This window comes from Scyliorhinus torazame, chromosome 18 (assembly GCF_047496885.1).
Source record: "Scyliorhinus torazame isolate Kashiwa2021f chromosome 18, sScyTor2.1, whole genome shotgun sequence".
Classification (NCBI taxonomy): Eukaryota; Metazoa; Chordata; class Chondrichthyes; order Carcharhiniformes; family Scyliorhinidae; genus Scyliorhinus; species Scyliorhinus torazame.
This window is the reverse complement of record NC_092724.1, coordinates 126,225,071-126,251,917: the sequence shown is the minus strand read 5'-3', so window position 1 is coordinate 126,251,917 and position 26,847 is coordinate 126,225,071. Positions and strand designations below refer to the sequence as shown.

At 41.0% G+C, this 26,847-nt stretch overlaps 1 protein-coding gene across 21 annotated transcripts in view; it reads right to left on the bottom strand.

The window, feature by feature from the left end:
- Positions 1-4,109: 4,109 nt before the first annotated feature.
- Positions 4,110-26,847, bottom strand: part of tnrc6c1 (trinucleotide repeat containing adaptor 6C1) — an 881,061-nt gene continuing 858,323 nt past the window's right edge. For 17 of the 21 annotated variants that reach the window (XM_072483296.1, XM_072483295.1, XM_072483299.1 and 14 more), the window contains 9 exons: positions 24,235-24,457; positions 22,440-22,607; positions 21,573-21,764; positions 15,801-15,950; positions 11,242-11,358; positions 8,058-8,258; positions 7,081-7,151; positions 5,937-6,076; positions 4,110-4,570 (listed from right to left, as the gene is read on the bottom strand). In XM_072483296.1, coding sequence (XP_072339397.1) covers positions 4,210-4,570; positions 5,937-6,076; positions 7,081-7,151; positions 8,058-8,258; positions 11,242-11,358; positions 15,801-15,950; positions 21,573-21,764; positions 22,440-22,607; positions 24,235-24,457 — 1,623 coding nt within the window. In that variant the 3' untranslated portion in view covers positions 4,110-4,209. The remainder of the gene's footprint in view (positions 4,571-5,936; positions 6,077-7,080; positions 7,152-8,057; positions 8,259-11,241; positions 11,359-15,800; positions 15,951-21,572; positions 21,765-22,439; positions 22,608-24,234; positions 24,458-26,847) is intronic. The other 4 variants (XM_072483305.1, XM_072483317.1, XM_072483308.1 and 1 more) reach the window with 2 other exon arrangements.

Below are 26,847 nucleotides of genomic sequence, written 5' to 3'. Positions count from 1 at the left end.
TTGGTATGGATCCTGCTCTGCCCAAGACCGCAGGAAATTACAAAAGGTCGTGAATGTAGCCCAATCCATCATGCGAACTAGCCTCCGATGGGAGGCCAGTCTACAATTCCTGCTGCCTCGGAAAGGCAACCAGCATAATTAAGGACCCCACGCATCCCGGACATACTCTCTTCCACCTTCTTCCGTCAGGAAAAAAATACCAAAGTTTGAGGTCACGTACCAACCGACTCAAGAACAGCTTCTTCCCTACTGCCATCAGACTTTTGAATGGGGCTACCTCGTATTAAGTTGATCTTTTCTCTAAACCTTGCTATAACTGTAACATATTCTGCAGTCTCTCCTTCCTTCCCCATGTACGGTATGCACTGTTTGTACAGCATCCAAGAAACAATATATACTGTATACTAATACATGTGACAATAAATCAAATCAAAAAATTTCAATTAAATGTGTTCATAGCAGCAAATTCTCACTCTGATACCATTTTGCCAACCATATAGGTACTATAAATTGTCCACTACTGCCCAGTATATTCCATTTAATTGCATATTCCATTTAATTGCAATAATCATGCTGAATATTATGTGCATCAGATCATAAATCATACAAAATGGAACTCTCCAGCATTTATCTTCCATCAACATGTACCTTGTCTGCTCTCATCTGATTAAAGAACATTGAAATTCCAAGTCTAAATAGTGCAAACTTATTCAAGATTTTGGGCTAAAATTATTCCTAACTTTAAAGTGCAACACACAAAATGCATAATTGCGTCTGTACTCTACTTATAGTCATCAATGCTCGGAGTCTATAGATAAGGATGAAGATCCCATGCAAAATAGGTATTCAATTCCAGATGTGTATGTCAGAAAAAAATTCTTGCTGTGAAATCCAATGCTTAATTTATGGAAGTTAATAGCTGATGTGTGTCAAGTAAAAACATATATCTTGAAGACAGACAAATGGAGGCATAATCTTTTATTCATTGTTGATTCAATAATACATACTGTACCAGCAAAAATGAAAATGTGTTTTAACATTACAAGGTGAAAACTTGATTTGGATGAATATCTGCTGCACAAAGTATGCATCTTAAAGCAAACAATGTTTGCTACAAATTTTCAATGCTTGGGCTTGTCAGTTCTGTCCCTTATTCTAGTACAAAGAAACATGGGAGAGTGTGGTGGGGGGGGGGGGGGGGGGGGGAGAGAGAGAAAGAAAGTGGAGAAGAGTCCATTAAAGTAAACAGATGGATCAAAGCTGTTTACTTGTGATGGTTAATCCAAATCAAGCTTCATCTTCAAATGCATTTAAACATCCAAATGTTTCACCTGAAAAATCCTTGTTTCTTTAAATGTTTGTTTTTATTTTGCATTTAATGTGGCTAATTGTGCTTCGCTACTTCAACAAAGTAAAGCTTGGACAGTTTTTTAAAAAACAAGTTCCATTCTTTGACAAAAACACAAATTCCTCTAAGTGCTGGAGGTGGCATTGACATTTGATATCTCACACCCACATTGAACACTTCCATTGGGCTCTGAAACTGCTTAAAAGTGAGCAACTTTGTTTGTCTTTCAGATTACACCAGTGCTTTGACATAACATTTCTGTATCTGAGTTTGAACCCTAGTAGATTATATACAAAAGCCTGTCATTTATACAGTACAGCAATTTAACTCTTCAATACAAGGTTAGAGGTGAACAAACCTCCAAGATTCATTTGGCAGCCTAGGATAGACAAATTTCACAATGTGTACTGAAACCTGAAACAAACTGCCACCATAGTCTCCCTCCCCCTCCCCCCCCACCCCACCCAAAGAGGAGGTGCAGATAAAATTCTTCATTAAGACTTCCAATACAATTTAGGATTAGAAGTACAATTACTATTCAAATCTGGCTACACCAATTTGGAATGCTGGTGTCACTTTGTAGTTACAAATTAAATTATTTCATTTACTCACAGGGTTTTATATAGGCAGCACCTGACGAGCAAGTGGGTGGATATAGATTGCCAACAAATATACACACACACACATTCACTGGTACCAGACCAGGTTGTCAAACTCATGGAATGGTTCACTGATTATTTTAATTAGGGAATCTCACCAAAAGATAGTCAACATACCACTACATATTGTGGGGGAAAAAAAACTTTTTGCAAGCTTTCCTAGAATTGCTTTAAGAGGTTTGATTCTAATGCAGTTTAAATTTTCAACATTTAAATGTTTCAGAGCCACTTTGACAAAGCAACATCTTTGTAGACAGGGTGACCTCATCTGTCAGCTGAGTATATCCACTTAGTGCAACGCACCATGGTAATCTGCTTATTTCATAGTAAACAATGAATAGAGCAGTAAAGCAGTTTCACCACAATGTACTGAACCTTTTGGATCTGCTCAGTGCAAGTGAATAAAAATATCCTTCATTTCAAACAAATAATGCATTTATTGATCATGTTCAACCGCTAGGGGTAAACGGTAACTGATAGCTCTCAAGAAGCCCAATAAGTTTGAGAAAACAATAATATTTTGTGCATATGTTTTACAATCACATTCTATGAGGAGAAAATGTTAAAAGCCACCAACTTTTCTGAAAAAAACCTTGGATTATCAACATTTGTAATTCAAAGGCAAAAATGAAATAAACAGACTTTCACTCCCTCGTTCCCAAATCCCCCCTAAATCTTTTAAAGTCAGACTTTTCTACAACTCGGCTTGGAATATACATAATGGCAATGAGATGTAAATACCTTCTGAGAAGAAACAAGTAAATACACTCTACTAAAACTCAGGAAAAACAAAGTCTTGAACCCATTTGTGCATAGTTCATGATCCTCTTTAAACCAGCTTTTTTCTTGCCAACAATAGCTTGATAAAACCAATAAAACTTATCCAAAGTTAATGCACAAGTTACCTGATCCAAGCAGGCTGGGACAAGGAGAGTTTATACAGTAACATACTTTATATATGTTAGTCAATTGTCTTTAACACAATCAAAAGCATTGATTTCTTTTTAAAACATAAAGCATTTCATAAAGCACTCTTCAAACATTGTTGTGTCCATTATTTGGTAAATAAGTAACTGCTACAGAATAAACAGGTATTTTCTTCTTTTCTTCAGTGCTAGAAGTTGGGTTAAAATACATGAAATGGCGTGGAGTAGCTCCCCAGAAAATTCAGGCCTTCCTGAGACATCATCCACTGTGTGCAAGAAAGTGAGCAAACATTTACGAAGGAAAAAATACACAACAATGGCCAAAAAAATACAACACTGTTCATTCCCAGAGTTCTGAAGTAGCACATCTTCATTCTGAAAATAGGTTTTGATGGAAGAGTAACTGTCCTTTTTTCATCTTAGTTTTCCTTTTTTTTTTTAAAGTTCCGAAAAGTTTGTAAACAGGAGGATACCAGACATAGGCACCTCCAAATCAGTCACAAAAATATCCAGTCCAAGTGCTTCCCATTGCCTGCTTGCAGGATGGGTCCACTCTATTGTGTAGCTATGGCCACAGTTCAACTAGAGCATTTTTTTTTTCTTTTTTTAAAATTTTATACTCTGAAAGAAAACTGGTGCAATACTCCTGTAATAATTCTCTTGCATTAGTCCACAAAAAAGCCACTAAAGGTAGGTATACACATCATCTCCAGAGCACACACTGTTTAAGAGCGTCCTTGAGTAAACATTTACACATGAATTGCTGCTCGCCCCCTTTGTAAGATTAGCTGGAGGGGCTGCAGACACTCAGTGCAAAGTTAGAAGCTAATAATTTGACTGACAAGCAAATAAAAGCATATACTGTATAAAGAAACAAAAACACACTGATTTCATACACACACACACACACACACAGATGCACACATCTGCACCATCACACATACACACACAATAAACATTTATTGTTTGAGCCTATTTGTGATGACAACATCTCGGAAGTGTAAATTAGACGGTTTTCACATTTCGTTATTGGCCTGCTTGATTCAAGTATTTGTGTTGATATGTTTTTGGGATCAAACGAAATAATGAAAGCAAGGGTAATGTGCATACTAAACCCAGGCTCACAAAAGTAGACTTTTCCATGCCCCTCTCCCTCCCTCCCATTTCCCTACCCACCCTCCCTATCCAACCAAAAGAGGTTGTGGATCAAGGGTCAAAATGATGTCCGAAATTGAGTTTAGTGCCGATTGTTAGCTCCAAAAGGTCATCGTTTTCCCTACATAGATTCTCCACTAAGAAGGTCACCAGGGAGCAAGGTATTGATAGGCGTAGGGCTGCCGATTACTCTGGCATCATCACTGTTAGGAGGCCCCCATAGGCTGCTGGAGTATTGAGGGACGCCACTCCATAAGAGGTCATTGGCTCCTTTGCCACTCAGGCTTGTAGTATTCCAGTGACCCAGATCATTGCGGACCAAACTGTGAGAGTTGTTGCTTGACCCAAGTCGGCTCTGATTGGTTCCGGTGTTAGACTGCCAGCTAGAGGTCTGTGTCAGTGTTTGACCTTGTGCAAAGAAACGGTTAACTTCCTCGTCACTGGCAAACTCAGCGAGGATGGTAGTGTTTCCCAGAACGCACCTGGACAAAAGAAAGGTCAAACATCAGAAACTAAGCTTATTAACTGAAAAACAGACTGTACCAAAAGTTTTACTCAATGGCATTATTCACGATTTTTAATTTATGGAAAGCAGGTTTTGCATACATTCAATATACTGTTAATTAAAAGATATTTAGTATCCAAACCTTTAAACACAATATACCAAAAACCACTGCAAAGTTTGAAGTGGAATTTGGAATGGTAGCTTTGTGTGTGTAAAGATGTGCCTGTGTATATTTCAGTTTTTAAAAAATAGACCCAGGTTGCTATTTTGTGACTTGCTTTCTTGAGACAGTTTAAATACTGTTGTATCAAGTAAATTGATGCTTTTCTTGAACACTGACTTTTAATTTAATGGTAGTTGCAGAGGATGTTAAACTCATCTTAAATTTTATTGTTGGCAAGAAAAAAAAGCAGGTTTGCACAAATGGATTCAAGACTTTAGATTTTCCTGATTTAGAGTGTATTTATTCGCTTCTTCTGAGCATGTATTTACATTTCAATGCATTACATATATTCCAAGCCAAAAATAGTCTTGAATTGATAATCCAAGATTTATTTTTCAATTTGGTGGTTTTAAACATTTTCTCCTCGTATAATGTTTTCATGTCTGTACAAATGACTGGTATATCACCCCAGTAACTGTAATAACGCCTCAGTAGCTTAAGACACTTTCCAAATGTGCTATTTTTCTTAGTCTGCACATAGGTTTTAAAAAATTCAATATGTCCCCATAATTTGAAGATAAAATTCACAATTGAATTGAAAAATCTTTGTATCTTGGTCAGTTCCAGGCCTGGCAGATTCAATAGATCAACAAATGGTGGAAGTGAAAATTTTAGGTGTTGATTTCTCAGCTGTTTGGTTTGGAGATATTTTAAATACAAGATTGGACTCAGTTTTCTGGCTTGCCTCGACAGATTAGGGGTAGTTTACAAATTAACAAACCAATGTCCAAGGTTCAGTGATAGTTTTGGAGAGGGGTTTAATAAAGGAATTGTTTGAGGGGTAGATAAGTGGGCACATTGCTGGATATTGTTCAATGGAAACAGAAGGCCGAGGGAAAGTGGAGAGTTTACTAGAAGCAAGGTGATGTTGGGCTGAGAGGTCGTATCTGATGGCCACCAATAGGTCCAGTATACCAACAGAGGAGAGGAAAGGCAGGGGAGAGTCACAAGTAAATTCACTACATCATGATAGGCTAATTGGGATAGTCTAAGAATGTTTATTTTTTCTTTATCTGAAGTTTAGGAAAATACAAAGGGATTTGAGTCAATTCCCTGATAAACACCCAAGCAAGATTAAATTATGGTAAAATCATAAACTAAAGTCATACAAGAAGCTTACATGTGCAGAGATTTCTGGGCCTTAGCTGCTTCTTCCTTGGAGCTGTAGCGAACCACAGCATTTCCTTGGGTCAAGTTCAGATGGAATGTTATCAATGGACCATGTTGCATGCATAAAGTCCGCAAAGTTGAACCATCAATCTGCAGCACAAGGGTGAACCGTTAATACTGTAATAGTTTCAAGTCTTAATTCAGATATGCATTCATCTTAATGTCCATAATTTTACAAAATTGCTTGGCACACATTATATTTATAGAAAATAAATTAGTCACCTTGTATGACAATCATCCATCCAAGACCTGTAGCATTGTGCCAATTCATTTGTATTCTAAATTGAAACTGATTAGCTCGTAAAACTCAAAACCCTACCGAATTTGGGCGGATGGTTGTGCCAAGATCTCGGTGACTAATCACAATCTGAATAAAAATGACCCAACAAGCAACCTGTATTTGTGACTCATGGGAAACTGAGGGGGAGGGGGGGGGGGGGGGGGGGGGGAGTGCGCAATACTGACATGGGGACATTCACCTGCGAGGACAGATAGGCTTTGTTTTACCATTTCAACCAAAAGACAGCATGTCCACCACTCAGTTGAAGGATCAACTTTTTATTCTGGAAAAGGGCTTGAATCCACATCTTTTTGACTCTGGGGCAACAGTGCTACCATTGAGCCAGTGCTATAAGGAGTAATAGAATTTTTTAAAAAGCTCCATTACTGAAGCTTTGCCTTTTTAAATATTCTGTGTTTATGTAGTATATTAATATCTCAATGTGTGCAATGTATATTACCCAAAATGGAAGAGCCCCTATTTATTTCCTTCTAATAAAGCAGAATTTCGAATTGCGAAAGACATTAGACATAACTGGAATCTCAGCCTAACCTTTGACAAACACAAGTTGAAAGAGGTTTTCTCAGCAACTTGAAAATTGACAGATTATAATGTTATTCCAGATTTAAGGCTTCATTGGATACCGATTGAATTCTATACTAAAACTATACATTTCAATTCAGATAGATTGCATTTAGAAATGTTAGGTGTCCTGATGTTCTAGCTCACTTTCAACCAATGACATGGACAAGGCTGAGGTTGCTTTCACATTACAATTAAGGCATGTTACTGTTTTCTTCAGTTTGATTGTTACCTGGGGTGTGAGGTTTCTGAGAACCAGCCAGCTATTGTTCCTTCCAGAGCTGTCAGTACTCCAAGCAGAATCTAAAGTAAGAAAAAGATCATGTTATATCCTACTTATTTATGTTCTGAAACTATAATAACTTATTTATATTTCACGTATCAGAATGAAAAGGATACACCACCCTTCTTGAAGCCTGAATCCCTTTTGGATTGCCTTAGAAACCAATGATCTCATGGAGCAAGTTGGCACTTCATAGTCAGAATTATTTTCTCAGTTCTTTGAACAGGTTAGCAAGTATTCAAATAAGGAGCTGAAGTGTGTGTAGTTACTACTGACGCTTACTAAGTCAGCTGCATTGAAAATTCATAAAAGGTTCTGAAGAATTCAATTTAATGTTAATACAACATAATCAGCCAATGATTGAAAGAAAACTGGAGCTATTAAAATAAACTGTCATAGATAGGTTTGAATAAAAATGCAGAATGCCAAGTAATTTAATTGCTTGCATTTGGAAATTTCAGCTCCAATATCAACTTCTTTTTCATTTTACAATCTCAATTTAAGTTATCCACACACAAACCAGATAAATTAACAATAAAGCACAAAGAGCTTTAAGAAAATTGTCAGGAGAGGGGACGCATTACCCTAAATGTTCCTGAGACTATACTGATGGCAGAACAGGCTCATTGCTAGAGGGTGTATCGGAAAATTATCCCAAATTACAATGCGGAATTTCCAATCCATTAAATATTTGACAATACATGGAACAGTATTGAGGGAAGTCTCTGGCTGTGGATTTCCATCTCTCGTTTCAAATGTTAATGCAATTACATTTGACAGTCAATTCAATTTAAAGCAACATATCATTCATTATAATAAAATGCAAGCACCCAAAAGCTTGCGAGACACAAGCAATCTGAAAATTCATATATTGGGCAAATTTCAAATGTCTAAAGCACAAAGCAATGCAATAAGTAATATCTTACTGGAGGAATAAGAGCTTGGCCAGCTTGAGACGAGTCCGAGTGAACTGACACCCCAGGACGGAGATGGCTTTGTGTTTGTCAGGCCTGGTGGTGGCCTAGTGTTTTTGGATCCTAGCGGCACTTTCCACAATTCGTGCGATAGTGATGGTTGCGTTTGAGCAATGGGCCCAGGTGACCAAGTGGATTTATCTATCAGTTTAGCTGAAATACAAGAAAATATATTCATTCTGCTTTAGACAAAAAGCATCAGGTTATTTCAATTTCAGGAAAATCATCTCTTCAAAATATTTTGATTTTTGCACTTATTTTAGAGCATTTACATTTACCCTTTGAGCACTGAAAGTCTTTTTCAATCTCAAAATGGAAAGCTCCTCTAGAACTTGTACAAGCTTGGTCGAGATATTTTTTGGAGAAGAAATGTATTGAACCATAGAACATATTCTAATACACCTCGCAGAATGTTACTATAATCCAAAGTTTTAGAAAAGCTGCTGCCAGTTTATCGTGGCTTTGGCAGGCGATCAATTCACAAGCTCATTAATTACTAATAGGATATGTGCCATCACAGAAACAATGGAAAAATTCAGAACTGTCCATTTGCCAACAATTTATTATCTGGACAAACGTTGTGATGAGGGAGTGCTTAAATTCTTGCCTTCACAGAATTAACTCAGGTCACACAAATCCATAAAGTAAAAATGCAGATTTTCATGCATAATGGACAATTCAAATTTTCCGACTAATCTGTTCAAGAATGGATGTATATGCTGAACCATCCGAGTAAACCTTGGGGAAAAGCCAGTGAACTACAAGATACTTCATGTAGATATGCAGAATTCTGCGTTCAAAGTGTCTAAAGCTATAACCTCTGATTTCAAAGAGCACTCTGAAAACCATACAAGACAACAATTGACAGTTGGAAGTTGGTAACTGTGTGCACTGTTCAGAGCTACTCAAAACTACATCAGAAAACACGATGACACAGATTTTACACAATCAGGTACTCAGAAGGGAGCCACGCTGCTCACAACTACATCAAGAATTTTCACGTGCATTGTTGTGGATGCAAAATGGTAGAGAGTATAGAAGCAAAACCTCAAATATTTGCTGTGACTGAAGCTACCAACCAAAAGCACAATTTAAGTTCCCTCCAAATGCAAGGATCCGAGACATTCCATTGCCTTCCATTCAAAAACCACCAATTTGCTTGTGTGCTCGACACAACTTAATTCTCTGATGGAAGGATCTACAAATATTATCCACAAGCCTTAAAATCTAGTTTAGTGTAACTTCACAAGAACTCAGCCTAGAGTTATTCAATCTGAACAAATTAAAATACTTATAATTTTTGCCTGGAGGCTGTTCCACATTTTTAGAGACAGTAAGAATACACATGCATATGAAAGAATTACATCATATGCAAAACAAAAGAGTGCATGTTTAAGAGAATAAGGGCACAAGAGAACAAAAGCTCGAGTGCAAGAGCATACAAGAATCACAACATTGGGAGGATTAGCTTTTGAGAGAAGAGAATGAGGGAGAGTCAAAGCCCGCACGACGACAACAGCAAGCATACAAGAAGAAAATGTATAAATTTAAACATCCATTGGGGAATAGGAGGTTGGAAAGAAAGTGGTATAAACACATGGGGAGCAAAGTATTGAAAGAGAGAAAAGGGAGAAGGGCTACAGTGTGTTCATTTTTCAAAAACATTTTTTGTTCTGTTTTGCAGAGCAGTGGAAAGATTTATTAATTCATAAAAAATAAAAATCAGGCTCAATACCACCTGGCACCTATGCAGCCATTTTCATATGGGTCTCAGTTTGCACAAAAATAAATCGCAGAAAACTGCACAGAACTACAGGGAGAGGGAGAGGCAGAGAATTGGGGGCGACCTTCCAGTAATTGCCATCTGCTGTGAAGGATGAGACACTAATAATCAACAGGCTGTCGGGAGTGCATGGCCACACTAAGTGATCAAACTAGATATCGCGGAGGCATATGGCACACAACAATCATTTATGTTGATGTGGTTTGTCACCTGCAACTGAAATATCATTTGCACAATGATGCAAACTGAACCCTTCACCTTTATAAGCTCTTAAATGAATCTCTTTCATCTCCCAGCTCCTATGACACAGGAACTAGAGCAGGAAGCAGCCGAGGAATTCTCAGAGGCAGTTGAGCACTGAAGAAGCACCATCACCCGATTCAAGTGCACTCTCCAGCAGTTCACGTACAAATGCCTCGATGTGGCATCCAAATGGCACATAGCTGATTTGTCACATGGTGACTCACGTGATCTGAAGCTGGTGCTGGAGACCAGAATAGTAGTAGAGTGTGTCACTGTTGGGAGTATACTGGATCATGTTCTATTCAGCTAGACAGAGATGCTGAGCCTCAAGGATCAGTAGGACTATTCTGGAACAGCAGTGGAAAAATCAGAGGTTCTGCCAGCATTTCCAGAGGAACTGCACAATTTTGGAGAGAGAATGGAGTCTCCAGTATGATTTGACTTGATGTCTCATGCCTCTGCGCTGATGTTTATTTCCATGAAAAAGGTGGTCACCAGAATATTGGACACTGGTGATCCACATGGATGAATAGCCTCAGGTTAGCTGAACTTTGTATGTATAATGCTGCTCAGGTATCTGACAGCTAGTGTGTAGCTGCAGGGAACATGGTCACACCAAGCACCATCTCCTGCAGAATGCTCATCACCTTCTACCTCCTGCAGCCTCAGTCCTCTCTGCTGACCCATGCTTTGCAGCACATCATTATCATTCAGGATATCAACGAATGGGCACCCCAGATATGTCCATGTACGTGAATTAGCACTGACTGCTCTTGCACTCGTGGATTCTGTCGTACCTTTCTTGTGCATTGATGATTGAGTATACCTAGTCTCCAAAAATTCATGTTGAATTAAATCATAGCAGTCATTTAGAAGAATTTAGATAAATTAGAATTGAGTTGCTCTTCACTGGCCGAATTCACATAAATATGAGGAATACTTTTAAAGAATCTACAAAGACTGTTCTATTAAAAAACGCTCGGCATTTTAAAGGCCCGCAATCTACACAAAGCAGCACATCAACTAGTGTGTTTTAAAACCATTTTAATACTGAAAAATCCTGCCGATTTTTATGAAGAGGTTCGGTATGGTAGGCAAAAGGACCCCTACCTGCAGTGTTAGGTGCAGATGTAGAGCTGCTGAAAGAGCTAGTATAGCCAGAGGCACTGAAGGACCAGGCACTAGATGAAGGCAGCGTGGCGTTCTGAGATGATGTTGGGGATGACCCTGTATAAACAGCAAAAAAGCAACTAAGGAAATGGAAAATGGCTTAAATTAAATCTTAAAATGATTACCGTTTGTTGCATTTTGTAGTGAAAAGCTTGAGAAGAACAAAGGAATGAAGAAGGATGACTTTCAATGATCAGATATTATAGTTTAAATTCAATTCTCTTTATTCCCAGGAATGGAGAGTTTTCAGGATGTTTTGATTTAGCCACATCTCTTTCAGGTTGATGAAAATGCAGAGTAGCCTCATAAAATACTCAATCATTCTATTTGTCTATACTGAAAATATTCCATGAGCCCTGCCTGCCTGACAGACTTACATAGGTCAAAGAATTCAAGTTTGTGGAAATTCTCTTCTTCACTCACCTATTAAGTTACTGACTATCAACATTTCTGCAAGTGAGTATCAAGTTTTTACTATTTGAAATGCTGTATAAACCAAGATTTAAAAAATGTACAAAATAAAAGGCAAGAGTAGGAAAGGCCAACTCACGACAATATTGCCACATGAAGATAATGCAAAACGGAGCAAAGAACAAGGCAGAGCAGCACTGAATCAGTCAAGGTAGGAAGGAATAACACTGTGTAAGGAACAATAATCATATTGTATTATCTTCAGAGACCAAACATTTGTGTATTCCAGCGGTTCTATCCAATATCATTTTCTGATGACCAGTGTGCTTTATGAGAAAAAAAAACATGTTTCATGTTGGGGTGGTGGTCCCTTTAGAACCAAGTTCTCTGGGAGATGATATCTGGTAAAGGATCTTGCTTGAGGCAATTGATCATGTGACTTTGCTGCCTGTGGCAAACAACAGAAGAGTTATTTATAGAGGCGATACACAGACTATGTCTTTGAGCCATATAGGAGGGCAGGTATCACTATTGCTCTGTAGACCAAGAGATTGGTGTCGGGTTGGAAGGTCAGCACTTCAGACTCAGCACCAAGTTATGGTCTACACAGCAGTAGCAATAAACAATGCCTGCCTATATACAGCAGGCACTGCAAAACCCTGGAGAAGTACCACCAGCGCTGCAAGATCCTGCAAAACCCATTGGCATGCTACGCACACCAACATCGGTGTTCTTGCTCAGGCCAACATTCTCAGTATCGAAGCACTGACCACATTTAAACAGCTTTACTGGGTGGGCCACATCATCCAGGACACGGGACTCCCAAAACAAGTGCACGACTTGGAGCTTCGACACGGTAAGCAAGGCCCAGGAGGGCATAGGAAATGCTTCAAGGATAGCCTCATGCTTGAAAAAGTGCAACATCCCCACTGACACCTGGGAAGCCCTGTCCCAAGTCCAGCAGAGGTGGAGGAAAAGAAGCTGAACAGAGTTTCATCGCAGAGAGAAAGTTGAATTTAAGCAACCCATCCAATCACCGTCTCCCCCACCTGCAACAGAGGCAGGAGGTTGCATATTAGACTGCTCAGTCACCTGTGAAATCATTTTTGGCGTGGAAGTGAGTCTTCGGAGGGAGCGAGGAAGGGAAGGGAGTGGAGGGGAGGGCAGGGAAGGGAGCAAGAGAGGGAGATGGAGGGCTTTAGATGCATAATTCCAGATTAAAAACATTAGAACAGGAAAGTTATGGCAAAATAGCTATGCTTAAGATGCTACCGACACCTGTGCTATAACTGAGACATGACTGGACAAGGTTTGAAGGCAAAACCTTGCAGTGAGGCTCAAGAAATCTTAACCCTTACTCAAAAATCTTCAAACCCTAATCAGCCGAAGTGGTTGATTTCCAATTTCTAATAAGTATCTGACTTGAGTTAATTGGGGCTGTCTGTCAAATGGGTGTAGAAGGAAAATTGAGTTAGGAATCTCTGTCCAAAGGAAAGCTTCTGTGCTCCTTGTACTTTTAATATCTTTACATAACTGACTACTATAGAGCCTAGTCATTAGTATTTTTATTCTTTGATTTGTGCATAACATTCTTTTGCTTCAAGCCAGATAGACCCTGCATACTACATTGATGTCAGACTGATCACTGCCTGATCAGTGATGTCCAGGGTACCAAACTTTATTGGGTGGTGTGGCCTCATGGAATGGATGAGTGTTATATGTCTGGGATGATGGTATTGCCCACTGGCACTGCTGGAAGGAATGGCTTGCCAGCCTATCTGAAGAACCACTGAATCAGCACCTCCCTGGTGTCCCTGCCCCCCTGGAGAATCCTCATTGCATCTTTGCTCTCTCGTTCCCCAGCATCAGCATTGGAGCCTTCACCTGCATCCATGTCTGCAGCTGAAGCCATTGCATCATTATTCTCCTGCTGAAGGGGCTACTCCTTAGAGAATGAGTGTGAAGAGCATAGTACACTACGATAATGAGTGACACTTGCTCGGGTGGGTACTGCTGGGCAGTTCTGGATCAGTCAAAGCATCTTAATCTCATCTTCAGCAGACAGATGGTCCTTTCCACCACCACCCTCGTTGATACACGGCAGCGGTTGTATCTCTCCTCTATCTTGGTCGTTTAAAGGGCATAGCCAACCACATTTTCAGCAGGTAATCCTTGTCCCACATTAACCACCCATCCAGACAATTTGGAGCAGCAAAGTGTCTGGGCACCTGCGAGTGACGAGGAACGTACGGATTATGGCAGCTGCCCGGGTACCTTGTGCATAACTGCAAGGTTTGGGTCCTGTAGACACTCAGAATGCTCATTGAGTGAAAGCCCTTTCTGTTCACAAAGGCTCCAAGGCAGGTCAGCAGGTGCATTGATGGCCACATGGGCACAATCAATGGCTTCCTGGATGTAGGGGAATCTAGCAATGGCTGCAAAATCTTTTGCCCGATCAGCCTGGCTGACCTTCTCTGTCCTGAAATCGATGAATTGGTTCACATGCCTGAATAGTGTGTCTGCGACCAGCTTGACGCAGCAGTGTGCAGCTGACTGTGATACGCCATAAAGATCACCTACAGCGCTCTGGAAGGGTCCGGAGGATATAGAGTTAGTGTCACCGTGACCTTCAGAGCCACAGGGATCAGGACCCCCCCCCACACACACACACACAATTCAAGGCTATCTTAGGCCCCATTATCTGACAGGTGCTTGTCACTGCTTTCCACGAAAGCCGGAGCCTCCTGCGGCACACAACGCTTGTCTTGTCAAGGTAGTCGGGCTGCTGTCTGTATACCCTAGCAGCTAAGTAGTCATTTTCTCTGGGGACCTCTTGCTGTCTCAGATGGCCCTGATCATCCTGTGCCTGGACCTCTGCCCGAGGGATGCCTGTGACATCTTGCCTCATCAATTGTTCTTTCCTTCCCTCCTCCTCCTCAGAGGTGCTCCCTGCCGAGTATACAATACCCATCAGCAGGTCGGCCAATGGGACTCACCTGTGCAAAAAGGTGACAGAGGGACCCAAACCGCCGGTGCCAGCCAACAAAAATCTCATTGGAGCTCCATACACTGATGTGACCAACACACAAAACACTTTTTACACACTACAGAATACCACCTCACCTCGACAAATGCTCAACTTCTCAGCCATTGTTGCCAGCAGGGGACTTTTATCCCGCATTTGAATGAAAAAAGATCAATTCTAGTTGCCTTTGCAATGAGCTTAAAATGACATGGGCAACGGGGTAAATGGGCTTTTTATCCCCTTAATTACATCTCTATTTGTCAGTGGGTGTGAGCCTGATCCGCACCTCTGTCCACCTAGTGAAATATCGCACTAGTGCGCGATGACATCAGGGTGCACGCCTGACGTCAGCACGTGCTATGACTTCCAGGTCAGGCACTCATCTGCCCAGCAGATGTAAAATTCTAACCCTGGATTTTCAAATTCTAAAAAAAAAAACCATGATATGGTCTCTCGTGAGACATCAACATTTAAAAAACATGAGAAATAGGAGTAGCAGTCAACTGGCTCCTTGAGCCTGCTCGGCCATTTATTTTGGCTGATATTTTACCTCAGGCCCACTTTTTTGTGTAGTTTACGAGATTTATTTACAAATAAATCTAGTAAACTATAAATATAGTCACATAACTAAGAAACTGCAGTGGTAGGGTGTTGTGTATAGGCTCCAGTTTCTTCAGCACATTTCAAAGTTAGTGACATTAATATTATAGATAAATATATATACAGACACACATATATAAAAACAAACAGACGTGGATGTAATTGCATATAGATTACTTCAGCATATTATAGTGAACCTTGAAAGTGCATCTACAAAATAGGACCAGATTAATGTTAATTTCCAAACTTGGTCCAATAAAATAGTCGAATAAAACAGAAGTTTCAAAAGTAAACTTAGAAACTAAGAAAAAAGTGACCGTTTGATATTGGAAACATTGTGCACTTTTAAATTGAACATGTGTTACAAGTTTTCCTTAAGGAATTCAAAAAATAATTTGCTTGTGCAAATTGTAATTTGCATAGTCTGCTTTGTGTACCATACTTCAATCTTTTTCTGTCTTACCTCCACTCCTGTCCCTGAGCAGATAGCGATCCACATCCCGGATAGTAGTATTAATTGAAGGTCCACTGGGGACGCTTCCAGGTGTAACATTGGGATCAGTCTCAGGGTCGATGTTCTGTAGTCCTTTCCATGGCTCTCCAGGACGAAACTCTTTAGTAGTTAGGAAGTAGGCAGTAGAACAGTAAATCACTATTGGCAGTTTAGTAGTCACACATGTTAAACTATCTAATTATAGAGTAGTTTTGTCGAAAGTTTAAAAAAATTAAATGCTATACTAATAAAATCAATTTTGTAATCTAATATTTCATGTTTTTTTGAATTTACTTTATTTCCACACTTCCTGAAAGCATTGGCTCCTTGCTGGAGTATGTGGCAACTCAACCAAGTGACTGTTGTTTAAGTGAGCATCAAAAGACCATTCAAACCTAAAGAGCACAGTAGCCAAGTCTGATTCTGTCCTCTCTAACGTCCATTAAAAAAAATACAACCAGCAGGAATTGCTGGGGAAAATGATCAGGAGAAAAATCACTGTTGATTCTCCACTCCTTGAAAACAAGCCAAATGTCAGCTTCGTGGAGATCAGCTAAATCAACAAAGACTGGGAATTGAACCTGCAACAGTTCCAGTTTGTACTAGCTAGTTGTTCACAAAATTACCAAGTAAATTTATTAAGCTGATAATGAGTAGCCTAATAAACATATTTAAAAATACTACATAATGTAGTTCTGACTGGAAATACATAGAAAATAGTGATATTAAAAAAAATTAATAAGGCTGTCAAATTATTCCATCACAATTTTAAACATGGCAAAGAAGTTAAAATGAAAACTGTTATTTTAGGCCTGAACAATTGTCTTGCATAATATTTGACATCATGATCCATTTTTCTGATATTACGGATCTAAGTTTCTGACAACTACCAGCACTTTCTTATGAGAGAGATACTGGTATATACTTATTGGACAAGAACGTTTTGAACCTTTAGATTTAATTACTGGAATGCATGACTAATCTTTATTGTTTTAATATTTGGCAATTAAATGGCTCATCCAGAAATAAGTTGTGAAGGAATACTGCAAAATAAAATGCCAGCCACACATTACTAATTTTGGGATTTGATACCACAAGTCTTTTCCAAACAGCTGTGCATGTAGTTAAAATACTGCATGGTCACAGTGGACCCTCATTTTTACTCATGTCAAAGAAATGATAACTTGAGAACACCTTTAAGTTAGAAGTATGCCACTGGCAGCACCCCATAACGGTCCTCTATATGATACAACCTTGACAATTAATATTTAACTATTGCAGGTACATTCAACATACTTTTTGAAAATAAATCAGTCTTTTAATTATCATTTTGGAGGTTAACCTATGCAAATGGTTGCATTTCAAAATAATGCTCAACCTCAGTGGCGTTTTGAAGAAGTAACACCATCCTTATGTACGCAACATGTATTAGGTGATAAAGTACCACATTCGTGTTTATTATTTTGCAAGAAAGCAGCTTATTTTCTTTTAGATTTCTGTTAATGCATCAAGTAAAATTATCGCTGGTATTCAAAATGACAGTAAATTACAAACTGCAAGACTGAAAAAGCTGCATATTAATATTCCATTTTCTAAAGTTGATCAGAAAATTATCTAGGCCAAAACTGCACCAGAAATAATAAAACTGGGCATTTAGGCAAAGTGCATTTCATAAGATCACTTTACTAAAAGTCAATCCAAAGTTGGAATGTAATAACACTGCTTCACACATGCTCACAAGGCCATGCTTAGTGCACACTTTGGTTCAGTTTCCTCAAACTTATAATGTCACAATTCCCGTGCCCAGAGGTGCAATGGGATGTCAACATCTGAGAAAAATGAAGCATCAAATAGGTGTGTGGAAAACATATTCTGGTTGTGCACATTATACCTAGCTTCTGTTTGTGGAAATATGTCCCAACAAATGCCTGGATTCATACCCATACAGGATTTTGTTTTAAAAACATGTGATTATGTTATGATGTGATGGTATGCACTGGAATCCAGGAGAGAACATCAGCTATTAAGACCAGAGCTAAAATGTTAGACTATCACTAAAATCAACTTCACTAATACAGTGCAGCTACATAGTGGGAGGTTAGCACAGTGGGTTAAACAGCTGGCTTGTAATGCAGAACAAGGCCAGCAGCGCGGGTTCAATTCCCGTACCGGCCTCCCCGAACAGGCGCCGGAATGTGGCAACTAGGGGCTTTTCACAGTAACTTAATTGAAGCCTACTTGTGGCAATAAGCTATCGAGGCTAGAAATAGGAAGATAGAGCAGATAAACACGTGGCTAAACAGCTGGTGTAGGAGGGAGGGTTTCCATTATCTGGACCACTGGGAGCTCTTCCGGGGCAGGTGTGACCTGTATAAGGACAGGTTGCATCTAAACCGGAGAGGCATAAATATCCTGGCCGCGAGGTTTGCTAGTGTCACACGGGAGGGTTTAAACTAGTATGGCAGGGGGGTGGGCACGGGAGCAATAGGTCAGAAGGTGAGAGCATTGAGGGAGAACTAGGGAATAGGGACAGTGTGGCTCTGAGGCAGAGCAGACGGGGAGAAGTTGCTGAACACAGCGGGTCTGGTGGCCTGAAGTGCATATGTTTTAATGCAAGGAGCATTACGGGTAAGGCAGATGAACTTAGAGCTTGGATTACTACTTGGAACTATGATGTTGTTGCCATTACAGAGACCTGGTTGAGGGAAGGGCAGGATTGGCAGCTAAACGTTCCAGGATTTAGATGTTTCAGGCGGGATAGAGGGGGATGTAAAAGGGGAGGTGGAGTTGCGCTACTTGTTCGGGAGAATATCACAGCTATACTGCGAGAGGACACCTCAGAGGGCAGTGAGGCTATATGGGTAGAGATCAGGAATAAGAAGGGTGCAGTCACAATGTTGGGGGTATACTACAGGCCTCCCAACAGCCAGCGGGAGATAGAGGAGCAGATAGGTAGACAGATTTTGGAAAAGAGTAAAAACAACAGGGTTGTGGTGATGGGAGACTTCAACTTCCCCAATATTGACTGGGACTCACTTAGTGCCAGGGGCTTAGACGGGGCGGAGTTTGTAAGGAGCATCCAGGAGGGTTTCTTAAAACAATATGTAAACAGTCCAACTAGGGAAGGGGCGGTACTGGACCTGGTATTGGGGAATGAGCCCGGCCAGGTGGTAGATGTTTCAGTAGGGGAGCATTTCGGTAACAGTGACCACAATTCAGTAAGTTTTAAAGTACTGGTGGACAAGGATAAGAGTGGTCCGAGGATGAATGTGCTAAATTGGGGGAAGGCTAATTATAACAATATTAGGCGGGAACTGAAGAACATAGATTGGGGGCGGATGTTTGAGGGCAAATCAACATCTGACATGTGGGAGGCTTTCAAGTGTCAGTTGAAAGGAATACAGGACCGGCATGTTCCAGTGAGGAAGAAAGATAAATACGGCAATTTTCGGGAACCTTGGATGACGAGTGATATTGTAGGCCTCGTCAAAAAGAAAAAGGAGGCATTTGTCAGGGCTAAAAGGCTGGGAACAGACGAAGCCTGTGTGGCATATAAGGAAAGTAGGAAGGAACTTAAGCAAGGAGTCAGGAGGGCTAGAAGGGGTCACGAAAAGTCATTAGCAAATAGGGTTAAGGAAAATCCCAAGGCTTTTTACACGTACATAAAAAGCAAGAGGGTAGCCAGGGAAAGGGTTGGCTCACTGAAGGATAGGCAAGGGAATCTATGTGTGGAGCCAGAGGAAATGGGCGAGGTACTAAATGAATACTTTGCATCAGTATTCACCAAAGAGAAGGAATTGGTAGATGTTGAGTCTGGAAAAGGGGGTGTAGATAGCCTGGGTCACATTGTGATCCAAAAAGACGAGGTGTTGGGTGTCTTAAAAAATATTAAGGTAGATAAGTCCCCAGGGCCTGATGGGATCTACCCCAGAATACTGAAGGAGGCTGGAGAGGAAATTGCTGAGGCCTTGACAGAAATCTTTGGATCCTCGCTGTCTTCAGGGGATGTCCCGGAGGACTGGAGAATAGCCAATGTTGTTCCTCTGTTTAAGAAGGGTAGCAAGGATAATCCCGGGAACTACAGGCCGGTGAGCCTTACTTCAGTGGTAGGGAAATTACTGGAGAGAATTCTTCGAGACAGGATCTACTCCCATTTGGAAGCAAATGGACGTATTAGTGAGAGGCAGCACGGTTTTGTGAAGGGGAGGTCGTGTCTCACTAACTTGATAGAGTTTTTTGAGGAGGTCACTAAGATGATTGATGCAGGTAGGGCAGTAGATGTTGTCTATATGGACTTCAGTAAGGCCTTTGACAAGGTCCCTCATGGTAGACTAGTACAAAAGGTGAAGTCACACGGGATCAGGGGTGAACTGGCAAGGTGGATACAGAACTGGCTAGGCCATAGAAGGCAGAGGGTAGCAATGGAGGGATGCTTTTCTAATTGGAGGGCTGTGACCAGTGGTGTTCCACAGGGATCAGTGCTGGGACCTTTGCTCTTTGTAGTATATATAAATGATTTGGAGGAAAATGTAACTGGTCTGATTAGTAAGTTTGCAGATGACGCAAAGGTTGGTGGAATTGCGGATAGCGATGAGGACTGTCTGAGGATACAGCAGGATTTAGATTGTCTGGAGACTTGGGCGGAGAGATGGCAGATGGAGTTTAATCCGGACAAATGTGAGGTAATGCATTTTGGAAGGGCTAATGCAGGTAGGGAATATACAGTGAATGGTAGAACCCTCAAGAGTATTGAAAGTCAAAGAGATCTAGGAGTACAGGTCCACAGGTCATTGAAAGGGGCAACACAGGTGGAGAAGGTAGTCAAGAAGGCATACGGCATGCTTGCCTTCATTGGCCGGGGCATTGAGTATAAGAATTGGCAAGTCATGTTGCAGCTGTATAGAACCTTAGTTAGGCCACACTTGGAGTATAGTGTTCAATTCTGGTCGCCACACTACCAGAAGGATGTGGAGGCTTTAGAGAGGGTGCAGAAGAGATTTACCAGAATGTTGCCTGGTATGGAGGGCATAAGCTATGAGGAGCGATTGAATAAACTCGGTTTGTTCTCACTGGAACGAAGGAGGTTGAGGGGAGACCTGATAGAGGTATACAAAATTATGAGGGGCATAGACAGAGCGGATAGTCAGAGGCTTTTCCCCAGGGTAGAGGGGTCAATTACTAGGGGGCATAGGTTTAAGGTGAGAGGGGCAAGGTTTAGAGTAGATGTACGAGGCAAGTTTTTTACGCAGAGGGTAGTGGGTACCTGGAACTCGCTACCGGAGGAGGTAGTGGAAGCAGGGACGATAGGGACATTTAAGGGGCATCTTGACAAATATATGAATAGGATGGGAATAGAAGGATACGGACCCAGGAAGTGTAGAAGATTGTCGTTTAGTCGGGCAGTATGGTCGGCACGGGCTTGGAGGGCCGAAGGGCCTGTTCCTGTGCTGTACATTTCTTTGTTCTTTGTACATCTTCAGATTTCAATTCAAAAATTCTTGTTATGCATTTAAGCTTCCAATGGTGCAGATTAATCCAAAGATATTAAAGGGGCCCAATTGACTGACATCTTTCACTGACATTATTAAGTAATATGTGCACTAAATTAGCAAATCTTGTTTAACACAGTTGGCAGCTGTTTTCAATTTACTAATTTCTCTCAATGTGTAATAAATATACAGGTCTCAGTTAAACACAACATTCTTAACACCTATTTTCTTCTTGCCAGTCTTTGGGGTTTACCTGGTGGCCAGTTAATGTTGGAGCCATTTGAGATCTTATCGGCAGGGGATTTGGCACGTGTCCAGCTATCACTGACTGGTACCGGTGGACTGGCTGGTGACTCACTGCTGGTTATCAGATCATATGGGCTGTAGGAGTCCTCAAGGGAGGGCTTGCTTGTTGGACCAATATTGAGACCTCCAGGGATAGCACCTGAATATGCGTCAAGTGGGACAGAAAGGCAAGGTCATGGATATAAAAACATTTTGCTATGGACCTGACTCTGAATCTCAACAGTAGCTAAATTAGACCCAGTTAGTTTATTAAATGCTGATGTAATTCAGAATGAGACTTTGATGATCTATGCTTCCTTTATTACAGTATTAAAACTCTTCAGAACTAAACAAATTTCATAGGTAAAACAAAAGCAAAATAATTTATCACAGTTAACTTCAAAAATATCACAGCTAAAGAAATGCTCTGTGGTCTATTGTCCCAAATTGAAATTTGCAAAGAAAATTCAGTACTCAAAGGCTAAAAGACATCATTGCATGCTTTCAAGTCTGTCCTCGGTTTTAGCTGAATGTGCAAGACAAGAAAGTGAACGGTTGGATTGTATCTGACATTGAAGTCAGTTTGATGTTTAATTAATTTTTAAAAATAACCATGTAGCGTGTTCTCAGCATTTTAAAAGAGTAGATAGAGAGAGAGCCTTTTGAGAGACAGCCAATCAAAGTGTAACTAAGCCTATTTTCGTTCAGTACGTGAAGTTAGTAATGGGTATTGTTACATTTTCCATCAAGTCTACTGAGATCCTGCAAGAATTTAAAACCGACTGACCAATGAAGGATTTTGGTTTGCAAGTACTCTGCCCTTTAGGGCTCTTACCATGCTTGCTCTGGTTCTGGTCCAGTGATAAAGAATTGCTGCTTAAATTTTCCATAGAGTTTGGGTGGGTCCATTGCCTCAATCGAGATTGGGCTTGAGCTGAATCCTTCATGGATAAACCACCACTTAGCTCCATGTTGTTTACATTCATATTCGGGATCAATCCAGCTGTAAGTGAAAGACATATTAAACCAAAGTATAAAAGCAGTAAATATGATTCAGCTTACTAAAGAAATTCCTTTCACAAGAGCATGTATACTTTGTTCATCATAAACATCTGATCCAATCACCTGAGAAAATTAGAAGTGAGCTTCCAAGAAGTTGTGAATGTTTTCTTTGTGCAAAATACAACTCCAGAATATTAACTGTAGTTTAGAACTCTTAGTATTTGAACCAAGAATTTTCACAAGTGTCATTCCTCATAAAAACTAGCCTTTCCACGTTTCTTGACTCAAAAGCTTTATCTTAATTGTAGGGTGATTTCCTGTGCCTTGACCATATTTGTTAATGATTGTGCAGTGTGTGTGGAATTCTCCCAAGCCCCCATCAGCAGGTTCAATGATGAGTGGGGGAGGTTGAATTCAGGAGGTCCAAAAATCTATTTTACGCTGGTGTGAATTTCCTGTGGGATCTTCCGCTGGCGCGCACCATGGTGGATCAGGAAACCGGGTGATAAACTAATCCAGCGAATGGGTGCAGCTGAAGGTCTAACCATCCATGCCCAATTCTCTGTGGCACCATGCTAGTGCGAAACACGTTTGGAACCACGTGGCATGCAATGTCAGGACTCACCTGAACAATGCACTGGGCTGCCTCTGGAGCTCAGGATGGATTCTGCCAGCAACCCTGGATCCCAGAACACCATAGAAGTGAGTGGGGGAGCAAGTACAGGTGGATCTTTCAGATTTGTTGTCCTGGAGAGTGTCCATCTTCCAGCCTCAATGTTCCTTGAGATCTATCTATCTTCTCAGGAACTCTAAGAGAACCATCTCCATTTCCAAGCGGTCCACCATCCTTCTTCAATCGTGGGTCAGATGTTGGATGCCTTTTCAACATGGCACCCGAGCACTATGCAGACTACATGCCATCAGGCCTGCCCCGCTATACTTGCATAATTAATGCGGGAGGATTTGCTGCATTTTCCCACCAGCCTGCATGGCGGGATTCACTTCCTTCTCCCGCCACGGGATTTGGTCACCAGGTGGGCGAATTTTGCCCTCTCTTTCTAAAACACTTTTGGTTACAAATGTGTGCAAAGGAATATATCTGAAATAATACAGACATTAACATCTCTATTCTCACATCATGGTTTGTGAAATACAATTAACAAAATGTCTCAATTTCTTCAAAAACCAACTGGCCTTGGTTTGGGAAAGGTCAACAATGATAGCTGGGAGCAGAAATTAAGGTACAGCTTGAATTTCCAAAACAGAAACATTAAAAGAATCTAGCTTATAATTGTTGAAAGATGTAATTTTAAAAGCAGAGGTGAAACAGGAGGAATAAGGGTGCTTGCATTTGTCCAGCATCTTGCACATCCCCAGAACACCACAATCTGCTCATATCTAAATGTTATTTTGCTCTAATTGTAGGAAAATATGCCAGACAAATATGACACGCAAAATATCACAAACAATAATTCGTTTCTGTCCAGATAATTTCCGTTAAAATATAATGCCGGCTATAGTATATTTACATAAGGATAGTGAAGACTTTGCGTAGCTCTGTCTTTTTCAAAGAAAACAGAATTCTAGTAATATTAATGCACTAATTATTGTTCAAGTAATGTACTTACCCAAGGAATATGCAGGGAAAGAATTGGGGGATGTTTGCTGCTCTTTGGTCTGCAGGTCTGAAAGGCTGGGAGGTGGATGATGACTCAGATTATCAATGGTTATTTTGCCTGCAGATGGGTGCAATGGTGGATGTGGTGGTTGCTGTTTCATAAGCAAGGCCTGGGTCAGCTGCCGCTGGTGTTGTTGGATCTGCTGCTGCATGTTGTTGATTGTACGTGCAACCTGTCAATAAAGAAAACAAGTGTTCAGAGGTGGTGTAAATACCAGGCTTGAGCAGAAGTCCCAATTCACTTCAGAAGACCAACTCCCTCCTAACAAATTATTCAATTTTAAGAATAGCTCACAAATAAAATGGGAAAGGTCATTTTTGCTCAACTTAGTATTTAAAAAAAAGATATACATCTACATTAAATTTGCTAAGTAGGCCGCATATTCTGACTTTTACAAGCTACTCGGTGAGGAAACAGTTGGTGGAGCCATAAATTAGGGTGCCTTGCCATCAGCAAGTAGTTGCCTTTTCAACATGGCACCAGAGTACTATGGCGGACTACATGCCATCAGGCCTGCCCCGCTATACTTGCAGAATTAATGAGGTTGGGGGCAGGAGGATTTGCTGTATTTTCTCACCAGCCTGCATGGAGGGATTCACTTCCTTCTCCCGCCATGGGATTTGGTCCCAGGTGGGAGAATTTTGCCTGATTTTTCTAAAACACTTTTCATTACAAATGTGTGCAAAGGAATATATCTGAAATAATACAGACATGAACATCTCTATTCTCACATCATGGTTTGTGAAATACTATTAACGTTACAAAATGTCTCAATTTCTTCGAAAACCAACTGGCCTAGGTTTGGGAAGTAGGGGAGGCATGGGGTGGGTGGTCTACCCGGCCCAATTGAGACCCTTAAATGGGCAATCAATGCCCAATTAAAGGCCTCATCCTACTGTCGTACCGATTTAACAGGAGCTAGGAAAGGCCTGCATCTAATATGTAGTCCTGTAGGCTGACCCGTTGCCAATTGAAGGTTTCATCCCTGCAATTTTGCCTCATGTTCGCCCCATCTTTTTGGCCAACCAAGTCCTGGATAGGTTTAGGGACATCCATGGTTCCACGACCTTTTGGGCCTCCTGCAATACCAGCAGTGGCCAGTGATCCTAGTTTGGCACAGAACTGCTGGTCAGCAGCTCTATGAGACAGGTCTTCCTCCTGGAGGCAGATGGAAGTCCCGTCTCACACTAATTAATGGGCTGCTGCTTTAAAAATTAAAGCGGGAAGGGCAGCACGGTGGCGCAGTGGGTTAGCCTTGCTGTCTCACGGCGCTGAGGTCCCAGGTTCGATTCCGGCTCTGGGTCACTGTCCGTGTGGAGTGTTGCTAACTTTTGGTTGGTTCAATTGGCTCGGTTTTATAACCTTTGCTCTAGAGTCCCCAGGTATCTTTATACCGCCACGAGGTTCAAGTTCAAGTACTGATCAATAACTCAACACACCAATTAGTAAGATTCAAATCAAAGCACATTTATTATACACAGTAAATCACTACTCATGCATAAACTCTACTTTCTAAGCTATTTCTATAACTAACAGGCCTATACTTAGCTTCGGACTGGCCCACCAGGTCAGGGGAACAAATGGCCTTTTGTTCGGGTTCTGAGTCTGCGGGATTCAAAAGCTGGTATGGACTGGTAGCTAGGAGCGCCTATCTCGTAGCGAGCGTTGACTTGAGACTTACTTTCTTGGAGGCCGCTGGACAGTTCACTCTCAGGGGTTGCTTCACGTTGCTGAGTGACCCTGTCAAGAAGGACGATTTGAACTTGGGGGCTTTACTTTATAGTCCCCAGGGGCTTCCCGCCCTTCAGGGCGGACCCCGTACCTGGTTTCAAGTGATTGGACTTCGTTCCAATCGCTTGGTTCGATTTCTCCAATCCTGGAGCTGTTCCCTGATTGTTGGGCGGTCTTTAAGTGTCCGTTAACCTCTTTTGTGTTGGCTCCTGCTGGCGCCGAAGAGTCTGGCTTGGCTTTGTTTACCTTAAAATGTTTTGCTTGTTACCGGGGATCACTCATTACTATGTAGATGGCTGCTACATTACTATGCAGATGGCTGCTTGTATCGATGCTGTCTGGGTTTCTGCAGAGTCTAATACACAGTAAACTTGCACCTGCTAGTTTTTGCCTGTGTTGGCTGAATTTCCCTTCAGCCTTTGCGGTTCTCCATTTTAAGCCGGGAAGTGGCCAACTCAGGTGGCTACACACCCTCCTTGTGATCCTAACGCGAAGCGTGAAGGATCACATAACTGCGTTATCTTCATTCCCTGACCCACCGAGCACTCTTCTATGGCCTCTACACTGACCATAACTATGCAAGAACATTTTTAACTGACAATTCTAAGTGGCGCTATGTCAAAACAGGGACATGCATTACAAAATAAGAAAAACGGTACCTCTAACTGTCCTCACTAAACTACACTCACTCAAACATTCAATCATACCAACCTCCTTAATGATACAAACAAAATCATAGCAGCATTATTCACATTTTTCCTGGCTTGGCAGTCAAGCTCAGGATTGTACAATCGCTCATGAAACACATTTCTTTATTCACAAAAGGAACGC